This window comes from Patagioenas fasciata, chromosome 8 (assembly GCF_037038585.1).
Source record: "Patagioenas fasciata isolate bPatFas1 chromosome 8, bPatFas1.hap1, whole genome shotgun sequence".
NCBI lineage: Eukaryota > Metazoa > Chordata > Aves > Columbiformes > Columbidae > Patagioenas > Patagioenas fasciata.
Genome location: NC_092527.1, coordinates 27,752,658 through 27,767,132, shown reverse-complemented (window position 1 = coordinate 27,767,132; position 14,475 = coordinate 27,752,658). Strand labels below are relative to the sequence as shown.

Genomic DNA, 14,475 nt, shown 5'->3' with positions numbered 1-14,475 from the left:
GCCAGGGAGAGATGGCCAGATGGATGGGTAACACACGACCATCCAGAAAACAAGCACAGATGGACATGATGGGCTGGACAGCAGAGGGCAGGGGTGCATAACAGAGAACACAAGGTGAACATGGCAGGAACTGGTGAGCCTCATGTAGAGTCACAGGGAGCTCTCAGCTACTCTCCCAATAGGGCTGTGCCCCATTAGCAGCAACCAAGATCATCAGAGATGCAACATACCACAAAGGAGAAACAGAAAGCTTTAAAACAAACCAAGACCAGCATACAAACTGCGATGCTGAGGCTTTAACTTCAGCCTGGGAGGAGGGTGGCACAGCCTGAAGGCACGACATCATACGAGGCAGGGGTAGTGTACAGATGGAGTTTTAATTTTCTGTCAGCAATACAAAGAAGCAATTACCACAATTACAAATGTTTGTTTGCATAAGGCTCAGAACTGGTTGGGGAAAAGCCAGCAACAGCTTCACCCCCTCCCCAAAATACTACTGAGTGACATCAGTTCACAAGCCATACAAGATCCCAACCAACTGGGCTGTTACCCACAGTGCATTGCACTGACACCAGACTTCGCCTAGATCAAACTGATCGGTTACATGGAGTTGATTCGGATGTGCTAAAGATGCAGCTCTAAGTGCCCAGGGACCATGCTGCTGTCAGTCAAACAAGACCCAAGGCGGCTCATGCTGCCCCCCACCCTCTTGGAGGCACTGGCTTACCACATTGCAAGGGATATTTCAAAAAGGTCAAAAGACAATTATCCCTGATTGAGCTACTACTCCCATCTTTATTAAACCCCAAGAGGTATGAGAAAAGTCAAGCCATGAGCAGGAAAAGATACGGACTACGCACTACAGCTTTGGTGACTTCATGTAAGTTTGGTTGTTCATGTGCTTCACTGGATTTTTGTGACGGCTTCATGGATGGATTGGGCCACATAGTCCAGGTTTTTGGTAGTCAGGCCACACATGTTGATGCGCCCACTAGCCATCAGGTAGATGTGTTTTTCCTTGATCATGTACTCCACCTGCTTAGCTGGGGAAACAATTGGACATCAGGTCAGAGCAGGGATGCTACAGCTCAGAAAAGTCCTAAGGACCAGTCACAGCTGCTTGAATCTTTCACATCAACCAGAAAACTTCCAGTACTGGGCATTAAAGTGCTGCCTGATGCTTCATTCCCACCTAGCCACACCAGGGCTCCAGTGAGGTCCCAGAGGTTTTCCTGCCTGGACTGCTTCAGCCCAGTCCACCCCCCAGCAGAACTGTTCTCACGCAATCCTCCCTTTACCAGGCCACTTGGTACTTACGGTTCAACCCTGTGAAGCTAAACATGCCGATCTGTTCTGTGATGTGGCTCCAGGTGCCTGGGGTCCCAAGGGACTCCAGGCGAGACCGGAGTTCTGACCGCATCAGCAAGACCCGATCTGCCATCGTCTTCACGTTGTCCTTCCTGCAGCAGACAGGAAGCAGAGCGTGAGGACAGGCACCTGCCTGGTTTGGAGCCATCTGGCCAAGCCTGGCACTCAGCAAGACAGCTTCCCCCCGCTTTTCCCTCTCCCACTGGCCCTGGCAACACGTACCACTCAGCAAAGAGCTGCGGTGAAGAAAGTGTAGTTGCCACAATGCGTGCTCCCTGGGAAGGGGGGTTGGACCAAGTGGTACGCACAATCTTCTCCATCTGTGAAAGCACACGCTGCACATTGTCTGCATCCTTCCCCACCACAGTCAGGTTCCCCACACGTTCATCTGTGAACAAGGCAAGAGACATGAGCCATTGGTCCCACACCGCATGGCAAAGCAGAGCTCTCCCCAATCCCCAGCATGCCAGCCCCATCTATCTGGGTATGGTGCTACTGGGCCAGCTTACTGCCAGACACTCACTGTAGAGCCCAAAGTTCTTGGAAAATGACTGTGCACAGAAGAACTCAAAGCCCTCGGAGACAAAGTATCGCACAGCCCAGGCATCCTTATCCAGGCTGCCAGAGGCAAAGCCTTGGTACGCTGAGTCGAAGAATGGAAACAGGAACCGACGCTGCAAGGAGGAACAGTGTTAGAGGGAAACTCTTTCCCTACAGCCCTCACTTTTCTCCCCACTGTCCTTGCAGGAGGGAAAAATGACCATGGAGCTTTCAAGTGAATACAGAAGAAACATGGTCTGGCAACACCAGGCTGGTGTATTTTCTTTCTACTGGGGTAAAATAATAGAAGGGCTAAGGTGGTCAATAAAAGGTTGATTGCAAGAGAAATCTGCATTTGAGGACACAGAAACAAGAAATGTACCACCTTATATCCTACAGTCCAGCACCTGTGAAAACAGGTGGCCCTGGAGAATCCTTCCAGCATGAGACACCTCACTGCAGCCCATGCCATGGAGTTTGAAAACAAGAAGGCACAAGAAGTGGGATGCTTTTATTCTCTGAGCATAGACAACACCATCCCATCTCTCCTTTCAATATCTGCTCTGTGGGACTCTTCCAGCTTCTGCCATATCTCATGTAATTCACTACAGCCCATCCCCAGCTGCTTCAAGAGTCACCTGTCCCTTCAGTGCTCCTTTAGCCCCAGCAGCAGCCCATACCTTCATAACTGCAGCAATCTGCTTCCACTGGTCTGGAGTGGGGTCTGTGCCAGTTGGGTTGTGTGCACAGGCATGGAGGATGAAAATGGAGAATTCTGGGGCATTCTGAGGAGAGAGCAGGCCATGATCACACACATGGACAAGACTGCACACCCACAGCAGAGAGAGATGCCCCGAGTTGCTCTGGGCACCAGCAGTCTCTTTCACAGAGATCCACTTGCAGGCACAGCACACAAGAGCCCAGCCAGCTCCTGACAGTATGGTGCCAATCTCAGCCCATCCTATGGTGGTTTTACTTACCTCCATGTCATTCAGCAGACCCTGAAGATCCAGACCCCTCTTGGCAGCATCCCAGTAGTGGTAAGTTCTAATATCTTTAAAGCCAGCATCCATAAACACAGAGTTGTGGTTCTCTGAGAAAGCAAATCACTTTTCAGAAAAGCAGGCCCAACCTCCAGCAAGCCACCTTCTCCAGTCCCAGTATCTCCCTAAATGTTGCCAAAATACACAATGGAGACAGGCTCCCTTTACCCACAAGTGGAAGGCCCCCACCATTCCTCCCTCACCCACTGACCCACAAGGTTCTCTGCATGGAGGTGGCAGCACTGACATCAGCACTCACCCCACGTCGGACTGGAGACGTAGACGGGGGTCGCTGTGTTGTTGTTTCCATTGTACCACCGCCTCAGGAACTCTGCGCCAATACGCAGAGCGCCTGTCCCGCCCAAGGCCTGAACACTTCCGATCTGCAACAGAGAGAGTTGCCAGCAGGGTCCATCCTGGTCAGCCCAGCTACTGGTTCAGAGAGAACAGAGGCACTTGCAAGAGTGAGACAGGATCCCAGATGTGATCCCTGGGGTCACCCCAGCCAGGATACCATCCCCTTCCAGTGGTCTTCAAACTCCTCCAGCACTCAAACCCACCCTGACACATTCTACAGTTATAAATACACTCCAGTTAATCCTGTCACTTTTTGGGACAAAGCAGACTCCCTGCTAGTAGCTTATTTCAGGGAAAGTGGTCTGTTATCTGACTTCAGTTTCCCATAGCACAGCCACTAAAACATGAAAGAAAAAACAAATTCCAATCACAGATCACATTTGGTCTTTCCCAAAAACCACACCTACTTGCACATACAACTTCAGGTACATGGGTTCATCAAGTAACCTGCAGCCAGCAAAGATGACATCAGAGAAATTCCCAAAACCTGCCAAAACGCAGTTAGTCCACACATTTGTGCTCCTCTGCTTGGTCTCCTCCAGAGACACCCCACGGATTCCGGCAGCTCTCTGAGTAAGGAGCTGTCTCACTCCCTGTCCACCACCTACCCGGTTCTCTTTGATGGCGGGGCTGTCATCACCCAGGGCGATTCGGGAGGCATTGGCCCGGAACTCGGGCAGGCCCAGGATGGGCAGGTACTCGTGGTTCAGGCTGTTGTCGTTGGCGATCATCTGCTCCACCTTCTTCACCACCGGCAGGACCCATGGCTTCCCCTCGTCCGTGCGGTAGGCTGCGAGGAGAGAGAGAGCTGTCCTTTCCCCAGCCGGCGGGACGCTGGGCCTCCCGGCCCCCGGAGGGTCCTGCCCGGGGCACCGACACCCGAGGACGGCGGGCAGGTCACCGCGGTGCCGCCCCCGCACCCTTGACGCCCGCCGGTTACCCACTGCTTGCCCCGCCCCCGCGCCCAGCCTCGCCGCGGCCCAGTGACCTTTGGGGCCGCCTCGCCGCTTCGGCAGCTGCCGGGGCCGCCGCAAGGGCACCGGCCGGCCTGCCCCGCGGGGAGGGGCCCCGCCGGGCCAGAGGAGGCCACGGACTCACCGCCCACGCCCAGGTTGACCTTCCGCGCATCCCCGTCCTCTCGGAAATCCGCCGTGAGCTTGAAGACGGCGACAGGCGGGGCGCGGGGGACGGCGGCGAAGATGGAGGCGGCCATGGCAGCGCTGCGCGACCGCTCCGCTGCGGTCCGTTACAGGCGGCGCGGGGCGCCTGGAGGAGACGCTCACCTTCACCGGCGGGGCTGGGCCGGCGCACCCCACCGCCAATCAGCAGGCTTCCAGCGGCCCCGCCCCCGCAGCCAGCCAGCGGTGGCCCTGCAGCGCTTTGGGCGGAGCGCGGGTAGCCAATCACGGCGGGGACGTGGTCCGGCGGCGGTTGCCACGCCCGTTAACGCCAGCGGCGCGGAGACGCAGGCGCTGCCTATTGGCGGGCGGCGGCCCCTCAGCCACACCCGCTCCCTTGCGCGCGCGGGTTGGGCGGGTCGGCGGGGCCGCCCCGGGGTGACGCCCGCCCGGGGCCGGGCCGGGCCGGGGTCCGGGTGCCTGGTCGGGAGGTGCCGGCGGGGCCTTGACCGCGGCGCAGCAATGCAGAGCCATCGCAGGGGCTGCGGGAGTGCAGCGTCCAATGGGGCGTGGGGTCCCAGAGCTGCAGTGCTGGGGGTACGGGGCGGTCCCAGGGTGCAGTGCCGGTGGTACGTGGCGTTGCTGGTGATGCCTGCCCGAGTCAGCGCTGCTCTGCGGCAGTGCTCGGGGGGGTGATGCTCGGGGGGGTGATGCTCGGGGGGCACGGCACGGTGCCCATAGGGGCCCCGGGGGTGCAACATATGTGTGAATGCAGATCAGCCCCGGAGTGCAAAGCTGGAGTGCACGACAGCTGCAGGAGTGCCGTGCCCGGGGTGCAGGATGGTGCCAAGGTGCAAGGTTTGGAGGGTGCAGAAAGGTGCCAGGAGCGCTGTGGCCAGATGTAATGGGTCCTGGTGCGGTGCCTGGGGTGTGGGGTTGTACCAGGGGTGCAGTGGCCCAGATACAGGATAAGGACAGCTGTGAGCATGATGCGTGTTTCCACGCCAGGGCGCGTCACGGGGATCCCCCACTGCATCTTATCCGGGTTTTTAAGGTACTTTCCTGATTGTCAGCCACCTGCAGGCCAGGCGCCATGGGGTGGCCTACTGAGACCCTCCCAGTCCCGCGGAAACTTCCCCTGCCGCAAGACCCTCTGAGCGGTCGCAGCCACCGCCAAGACGAGCCCTGCTCTGGCCCACGGGGAGCGTGTAGAATCACTTGTTAGCTCGGAACCCCTCTCGCCCAGCGCATGGCATCGCACTTATCCGCAAGGAATTTCTCCTGGTGCTTCGCTGCCAAACTCTGCATCCCTCCTGCAGGCACAGCGCTTCCCACGGTGCGCCCGATCCTCTGTGCTTCTTGCGGGCCGCCCGTCGCCAGGGGAGCCTCGCTCCAGCCGTGCGGGGAACTCCAAGGACCCGGGGAGGGGGCAGATGCCGTCGCGGGGCCCGGTGGGGCGGCGCAGGGCTGCAAGCGGCGGCTGTGCTGGGGAATGTCGGCAGAGGGCAGAGCCGGCCCGCGCACCGCGCCGCCGGCAGCACCGCCCCGTGCGGCCCAGTCGCCCCGCCCGCAACCCCTGCCGGCAGCGGTACCTCAAGGCGCGACCGGCTCCAGCCCGGCCCGACGGGACAGGCGAGAGGTGGCCCGGGGCTGCCCGAGCATCCCACCCGCGGCTCCCCGCACGCCTCCCCCGGGAGGGGTCTCGCTGCCGCCCGGTGCCAGGCCGGCTCCGTTAGGAACCAGCCGCCTGTCTCAAGCGGCTTTTGATGTTTGTGGGAATCCGCCCGCGATCCTGCAGCATCTGGGAAAAGCTTCCAGGGAAAAGAGAAGGACGTCGTGAACAACAGCTCCAGCAGTGCGACCCCGCCACCCCTCGTGACATAAGACACGGGGATACAGGACAGGAAAGGCCATGCTGTCCTCAAACACTTTTGCAGACAACTCATGTCATGCACTCCCTTTGTTAACCCAGCCAAGATCTCTATGAAAACCAGTTTGGCTCCTTGCCTCCCTCCCATGCCGGAGGTGGCTCAGCAGCCCAGTTGCCTGAGAGGGAGCCCAGGGGCACAACTCTTGCCTCCCCCAGCTCCGGGCAGCACCTGGAAGAACTGCCCAGTGCACCTTCTGCTTAGCATGAGAGCGAAGAAGAGGCAGCACAGCACAGCACCATGCCAACACTTCTGTCTTTGGAGAAAACAGCATAATAGGAAAGGCAGAGGAGCAAGACAGCAGTGCTAGACCAAAGCCTTGGCCCTGGTGGAGTTTTTAGCCCAACTCAAACAAAACTTCTATCAGACCTTGAGAAAAGGCCGACCAGAAACCTAGAAAGGGCTTCAGGTCTGGAATCTGCAATAGCTATGAGCCCTGCAAATGCCTGACCTTGACAAGGTGCTGTGAATGCATTTGCGAACCCTACCCTTAACTCCAACCCTAACCTTAAGTCTAGCCCTAACCTTAACCTGACGCTTAACTCTGACCCCAACTGGATTAAGACCACTTGGGTTTCTTGAGGTCTGTGGATGCTGCTAAATGAGAGATGCTGCAGTGCTGAGCAGGAAAGCAGCTGACGAGAACAGGGGCATCAGAGGTGAATGAGTGTAGCCCACTGCAGCGCAGCTAATGTTTTCTGCTCACAAGGAGTAAAGCACCGTGGAAGTGCAATGCTGTGATGGGAAAATCCAACCAAGGCTGCTTAGAGCATCCTATTTCTGGAGGAGAGAGAAGTGTTGAGGAGTCCCCAGACTGGTAGGCTCCCACTGTACTTACTGGTTTCTAATCCTATGACTCTCCAAAGAGCACTGGGATATTTGGGGACAGGGCCAAGCCCTTTCTCAGTGTAGAGCAGGGAAGTCACGAAGGCACAGGGGCGCTGCCTGCCAAGCTGGATGCACCAAGCTGCTGCTTGGGACCGCCAGAGCAGGCTGAGCAGTGCCAGATGCAGGAAAAAATGCAGTTTCCCCAAATCAGCACTGTCTGGCTCCCCTTCCTTAGGGGCACCTGGACAGCATGAGCTCATTGCTGTCAATCCAGTGGAAACCATCTGTGCCACTGCCCATGCCTGCAAGGCTGGGGTCGCTGACCCAGCAGGCGTTACCTGCTGGTGCAACTGGCTGCCCTCAGCCCAGCTGGCGTCCCATGCACTTGGCGGCACAGAGTGGGGCTCCGCTGGGAACAGATGCAGGAACGAGACAGACAGGCACAAAGCAGCAGGCCGCCGGGCCCCCGAGCTGGGTGGTTGTGTGTTAGCAAGATCCCTCTGGCCCTGAGCTTTCATCTCCCCAGCCTACACAAAGGGTGCCACCAAAACGTATGTAAAAGCAGGAGAAACATGGGAGCTGGCCCTGAGGCAACCCTCCCTTCATCTCCTGCCTCGAACTGACAGCCAGCAATGACCTGCCACTCAACGGGAAGGCTTGCACATTTTACCTGGAGCAAAAGAGCCCCCCGGTTGCACAAACCACACCGCACACAGACACGGCCCCCCGCACTCAGCCCCTCCTGGGAGCCAGAGGTGGTGGGGCTCAGCAGCCAGCCCGGCTCCTGCAGAGCTCAGGCTCCCACAGGGATGCTGGAGACGAGGTGCTGCCCTCCCCACATCATTGAGCCTCATCTGTGATTGGAATAAAGCCCTTTCTCAGAGGGTGCAGATGAGTTCTACTCACTGCATCCCCTTAGCTCACCTGTGCGAGATCCAGCCTCGCACCCCTCTGTCCTCTGCCTCATCCTCCTTGCCAAAGAGCCCTGCCCAGCATTGGGATGCCCTCGAACCTGGCACCACCACAAGGGTTAAGGCTGCCCTGCCCCAAGGCATTGCCCATTTTGGGCTGGTGCTGGGCATAGGCAGCGTGCGGGCAGGGAGCCGGGCTGTAGCTGTTCCCAGTGGGTGCTGTGCGTGGGCTGTTTTCCCAGCCATCCTCTGAATACAGATGTTTTCTCAGTGCTGGATCCAGACAGAGGAGGGTAAAATGTTTTCATTCCAAGCTCCCGGGGTCAGGTCATGGTTTGTCTAAATGGCTTTTGTTGCTGTAATTATCAGATTAGCTGATCTCTTGCAGTGCGTTTAGGGGCAGCTACATTAACCGCAGATCCTGACCCCCATGCCGCTGGGGCAGTGGGTTTGTAATGGAATGATGAGGATCAGGGATGCCAGGAGAGCCAAGTGAAAGGATTGTGGTTTTTGAGCTGGTACCCAGCTGGACCCTGGCCCAGGAACAGCCAGCAAGCTTGGGGAAGACAGCAGCAAGCCTCCTTGACCTCCTCAGTGCACAGGATGATGCCAAGCTGGGCTTGATCCTTTCTTCCCACTCCAACCTGCAGTGCACCTCAGCCACAGAGCCCCCCGCTGGGACCTGCCTGCTGCTGTGGCGGATGCTCAGTGTGCAGGCATGGGTCGGGGGCACCTGAGGTGCCTCCCCTCGCTCAGGGGCTGTTGCTCCCTGCAGGCAGCAAGCCCAGCAGGTCCTAGGGGGGTCTGGCACCCCATGCTGTGGCTGGGATGGGGGAGCCTGGGGCTGGTGCCTGGCTATGGGATGCTGCAAAGGGTGGGAACCCCCCCCAGCAGCCAGGGTGGTGCAGGAATAGGAGCATGAGATACCAGGCGAGACGGAGAACATGACGGGGAGATGAGAGAGCAGGGTGAGGGGCAGATAAAGAGGGATCAGGAGTTTCCGGTCCCCATCAGCCCCTCACGGGGTCCATCTGTCAACGCCTGCAAGTGTTGATGGCACCAAACCCTGGTGGCAGCCGGGGCCACAGGTCCTGCCGAGGGGCACCATCAGGGGCTGGGAAGGGGCCCACACTGCTGCCTTCCTGCTGCACTGGTGCACTTGGACCCCAACATCGCCAGGGACAGGCAGTGCCCACACACAGCCCCACAGATGCCCCCATGAGTCTGAGCCTCAGCTGCCCTGCAGCACCTAACTCCTGTCCTCCCACCCTGCCAGCCCCACCACAAACACAGGGAGTGCCAGGGATTTCACCTATCAGCACCAAAAAAACCCTGTTCCTGCTCTGCCGAGCTGCAGGTGAACATGCAGATGTTGAGTAGGTGCTTGCTTGGCCACCATACCTGCAGCGACAACCTGCCCCTTGACACATCATCCCACCTCCTCTCTCACCTGCTGTAGGTGGGAGCAACACAAGTCTCCCTTGAGCAAGGCAGAAGCTCTACAAAAATGAAATAAGTCCAAATCAGAAAAGACTTTATCATTTCTTCATAAAACAAATAATTTAAAGTGTGGTTTCACTATATTTCAGTTTCTGAAATTTTATAATGCCTGAACATAACATCCCACTGAATGAAGACTTCTGGAACAGGACATCTACATCTTCACTTTCAAAGAACATTTCAACCTCTTAACACTTCAGAAAACTTCAACAGCAAAATTTTTCCTTTAATCACCATGTTTCTGCAGGAAGATTTGGCTTCAGCAAAACGTAATTTTAAAAAATAGTGGAAGATATATTTGTGGGTTTTTTTCTTAATTGCCACCATGACAGAGCTTGGTTAGCTCCAAATCCATCTTCTTTGCTTCCAGAGAGTGGGCCAGAGCAGCAAGGACAAAGCCTGTGCACCCCTGAGAAGGAGCAACTCCACCAGCCCAAGGCTCAAACCTCTCCTGCCATCACTGCTGCTTGGGCACAGCCAGCGGTTCACCATTTCTCTCTTTAAAGCCATTTTGCACATTAGTCCTGGTGTCCCTGAAGCCCAGCCCATGGATCACTCAGGACATACTCTGTGGCCATGCTCACCTTCTCTGCACCTGCTCGTCCCCCGGCCACCCAGGAGGAGCACAAGAACGCCAGAGGAGCACTGGCCCTGAAAGAGGCAAGAGATGGACTGGTCCCAGTGCTCACCATGGGATGAGCCACTGGCGCTGAGAAAGGATGTTTCAAAGATCTGCTTTCCCCTAATTTTTCCTTTTGCATCAGCACTTGCTGGTAGATGTTCTGGAGACCAGCCCATGGACCATGACCTGCCCAAGCACTGATGCCAGGTACCCTGGTGCACTCAAGATGGTTTCCCAAGGATGCAGAGGACCAATGCAGAAAAAATGGGGCCATCGGTCCCCACACATCGCCAGCCTTGAAGCGGGACAAACATTGCTATGTCAAGGGATGGACTTTCGCACAGCCAAAGTGGTTTTGGGAGGCTTGATGTGGGGAGATAGCTGCCAGTCCCAGGACCTGTGGTGCTGCAGAGGCAGTGACCCCCCTGCCAAAGCCTCTGGCTCCTGCCAGTGAGCCTGGCTCATGCCCCAGGACAGAGATGCCAACGTGGCGCAGGGAGCTGCTCTGCTGTGGTGTGCACAGGCTGCTGGGCAGCCTCGGGAGCCAGGCTGCACCAGTGGGGTCAGTGGGATGGAGGCATCTGTAGCACAGCTGGTCCCAGCTGGATTCCTCCGTGCAGGGTGTGTGCCCTGGCATAGCTGGGAGGAGACCAGGGAGCCCGGTCCTGCGGGTAGCTTCTGGACCTTGGTGTAGGATCAGATTTACTGAAAACAATTTATTTAATATAAAAAATAATTTCTTACAGTGTTTTGGCTGGCGTCAGACGAGCACTTACTCACCCGGGAATTCAAACAAAAGCAGGGCTGGCGCCCAGCCAGGGGGTCGGGCGCTGGGTGGTCGTGTCCATCCCGGCCTCGGACCCGCCTCTGGGTCACTTGCGGGCTTGTGGCATGATGTCTCCATTTATTTATTGGAAATGTTTGAACAGGAAATGCTAATGGTTTGGGTTTGTGGAGACAGCTGGAGGGGTCCTGCTGGAGCTGCTGGGAAGGAGAGGCTGCACTGGGATGGGGCAGCCCAGCAGGAAAGGGGGAATGGTGCCACTGGCACTGCCAGTGGCGATGTGGCCCCTCTGTGCTTGGGTTGGAGGACCCAACAGGAGTTGAGACTGGAGAGGGCCCCAATGGCTCTGTTGCCTCCTCCTTCGCTGCTGACTGCAGCTACCATGCAAAATGCATGGCCACACTCCAAGCATGGGGCTGCTGCTTGCACACGGTGCTGCTGCCTGTGCCCAGTAATGCCAGGGAAAACAGAAACATTGCTGCTGAAGTGGCACAGGAGGAACAGTGACCACAGGGCTGTGCATGTCCCATCCCCGTGCCTTGGGCTTGAGCCAGGCTGGTGCGCATTAGCGTGGGAGGGATGTGAGAGTGCTGCCTCCCCCTGCAAGGGGGTCGAGAGGTTCCTATACAGCCTGGCTCTGGACCGAGCTGTTCCTGCGTTTACTGATAACAGAGAAGGTGAAGTCTGACCCAGGAAAGCAGGCAAGATCCACGGAGATAAACTCCCCGCAGCAAGACAAAAGCTCTGACCTCCATGCAGCCCGAGCCGCCACATTCCCACAAGCACAGCAACAATTGCCCGGGAGTAGCAGCAGCAGCGGGGAGACCTTCACCAAACCTGCTGGCCAGCCACTGGGGAGGGCCTGTACAGCCACCGGTGACCTTTCCGCCAGAATCACTGTGCAGAAACCACAGCTTGGGGTTTTTAACTGGATCTACACTAGATATCAATTGCCCAGGCAGTGACGGCAAAGAGACCCTGCTGTTATTGCTCTCTCCTCATTCAGCAGTGCAGCAAGTTCTACGCTGCCTGCTTTGCACAGCCAGAGGAATACCGCACAAGCACCCCCTCGTATTCCCTGCCTTACACTTTTTAGGCGCACATTTGCAGCACAATCGTTAATTTTAATCCCTAAATGCAACTGAGGATCTTGGGCACTCATGCAATTCGGGTCTTAGCATGTGTTTTTTGCAGAGGCTGCTGTGGCACCGCACACTCCAGTGTACCCAGGGAGCTGAACGGCAGGCATGCGGTTGGCTCTGTCCCCTCGTCCCCGGCCTGTATCTGGCTCATGGGCCGGGGAGGCTGAGAGCCTGCCTGACACCTCTGCAGGTCCCTGTGCCAGGTCTGCCCCAAAATAGCACCAGCTGAACAAGGCAGAGGTGCTTAATGAGATTTGTAGAAACACCCATCTCAGTTACACACCTGTTGTCTTGGGCATGTTTTTAAAATCTTTATCTCTGCATCATTAAACACTGATCTACATTTGAAAAGAATCCCTTCAGTTCCCTACCTCTGAAATGAGGATAACCATCCTTTACCTCATAGCAGGGTTACTAGGATAAGCAGATTAAAGACTGCAAGATATTGTGGCAAAGAAGGTTAAACAAGCCCCTGTGACAGATGGCTCAGGGGCAGGAACCAGCATCAGAGCAATGCAGAGCATAAGCCACCGACCCACGTCTGCACCATGCTAATTACCTCCAAATCCCAGCGTCAGCTTTACCACTGTCTGCCTTCCCAGGACACCGTCCCCAGCCAGCCAAAAGCCTGCCAAGGGGATAGTGCCCCAGCCAGGGATGTGTACCCATGCCCTGAGCCTGGGAACAGGGAGCACAGGCACGTGGGGGAAAGAAGGACAGGAGGTGCCCATCAGGAGTGCGAGGCTTCAGGAGGACATCAGTGACCATGGGGCAGCAACAAGGTGCTGCAGGGTGCACATGGGGTGCAGGCGGTGGGGTGCAGCAGGACTCCTGCCCGCTTTGCACATCCCTCCCTGCATCCTCAGAGCAGGGAACCCTCTGCTATTGCCCACAGTCTTGCCTATCCCTGTCCCACCGGGCGTCCCAAGGCAGGCAGGGGCAGCAGGGAGATGTGCACTTCTGCAGAAGAGCTGATGGGGGAGAGGATGAGCCAGACAATTACTATCTGGAAAGTCTCACCCGGGTCCCTAGTAAAATAATGGCACAAATATTAAGAAAAGGAGCTCTGTAAACATCTAGAGGATAATGAAACCATGAGCTATAAGCAGGATGGGATTTGTAAATAAAGGACTGTGCCAAAAACAACAAGCCCTCCATAATTGTTTTGGATAGAATGACAAGATTAGTGCGGGAAGGGGACTTGGCGGATGTCATGAGAGGAGACCTGGAAGCACTGGGTCTGTCGTCCTGTCTGGCCATTAGAGAGCCCAGGCGCATTTGGACAGGTTTGAGGGGGATGACCTGCACAAAATATGCCCCTGATGGCATGGTTGGCACCGGGGGATGTATCTGCCCTGCAGAGCCGGACACCTGCAGTCCCCTAGCCTGGCAGTTGTCACACCAGCACTGGTGCAGTCGCTCATGCCTTGGCCACCTCCAAGTCACTGGCAGAGAGCAAAGCTAAACCTGAGCCCCCATCCCAGCTGAGACACATCCCACCACTGTCTCTCACTGGGCTGGGACTTGCATGCTGCAGGAGCAAGCCAGCTGGATGGTCATGGAGGGGCAGAGTGAGAAGTAAAACTGAGCAGAGCCAGGAGCAGGGAAATAATGCTGGCACCTTCCACGCTGTTTCCCAGGTTTTGGCAACGTTTTGTCTTTTGTGAACATCAAAATAGCATGCTCTGCAAAACTAGGGTTCCCCGGCACTCTCAAGTACCAGATTTTTGGCCAGACGTACAGGAAATGTGCATGCACCTCCTTGCTACCAGCCCTTTGAAATGCTACACTATAAAAGCACACGTAAGCGTTAGCAGTCATCTGCACTGCACAGAACAAACCTGTCCAGCCTTGACATTGCATGGAAGAAAAAGCAGGGCCCTGGCCAAAATGCACCTGGTTTTGTACCTGAGCCTGGGTGTCGGCAGCGTGCAGCCGTGCTGGGCTGGATAACAGGCGCTCGCTGGGCAGCAGCTGGCTGCATGCAGTGTGCAGGACAACGCACGCTCCCAGCCGCGCACAAACTGAGGGTGAAATGCACCATATATGGTGAAGATATTATTAGTCCATAGCTGTCTTCATAGGATCTTCCAAAGAAATCTTGCTTGAAAATGGGATACAAAGAGGTTTGCCTGTGGGACTCAAGTAAGGACTCAAACTGCCTGAAGGACTGTCCTGGTTTTGTTAAAAAACAAGTTTCTCTTTTAGCGAATTTGCCTGTCAGCTAAAGCCTTCATATTAGCTGCATTTTCCTGGAGAACCAGATGCATGTTTTGGTAAACATAGCAATGGAATGCAAAGTTATTGATAAGCATGGATGCACCTCTCCCAAGA

General features: G+C 56.3%; 1 protein-coding gene across 1 annotated transcript; it reads right to left on the bottom strand.

Annotated features, from left to right (window-relative positions):
• Positions 1–358: 358 nt before the first annotated feature.
• GOT1 (glutamic-oxaloacetic transaminase 1) lies at positions 359–4,618 on the bottom strand. Its single transcript, XM_065843809.2, has 9 exons — positions 4,407–4,618; positions 3,917–4,098; positions 3,211–3,334; positions 2,889–3,001; positions 2,589–2,693; positions 1,892–2,042; positions 1,591–1,756; positions 1,318–1,460; positions 359–1,043 (listed from the first exon to the last, which is right to left on the bottom strand). Exons 1-9 carry the CDS (start codon positions 4,519–4,521, stop codon positions 904–906), a joined length of 1,239 nt encoding a protein of 412 aa, XP_065699881.1. The 5' UTR covers positions 4,522–4,618; the 3' UTR covers positions 359–903.
• Positions 4,619–14,475: the final 9,857 nt, after the last annotated feature.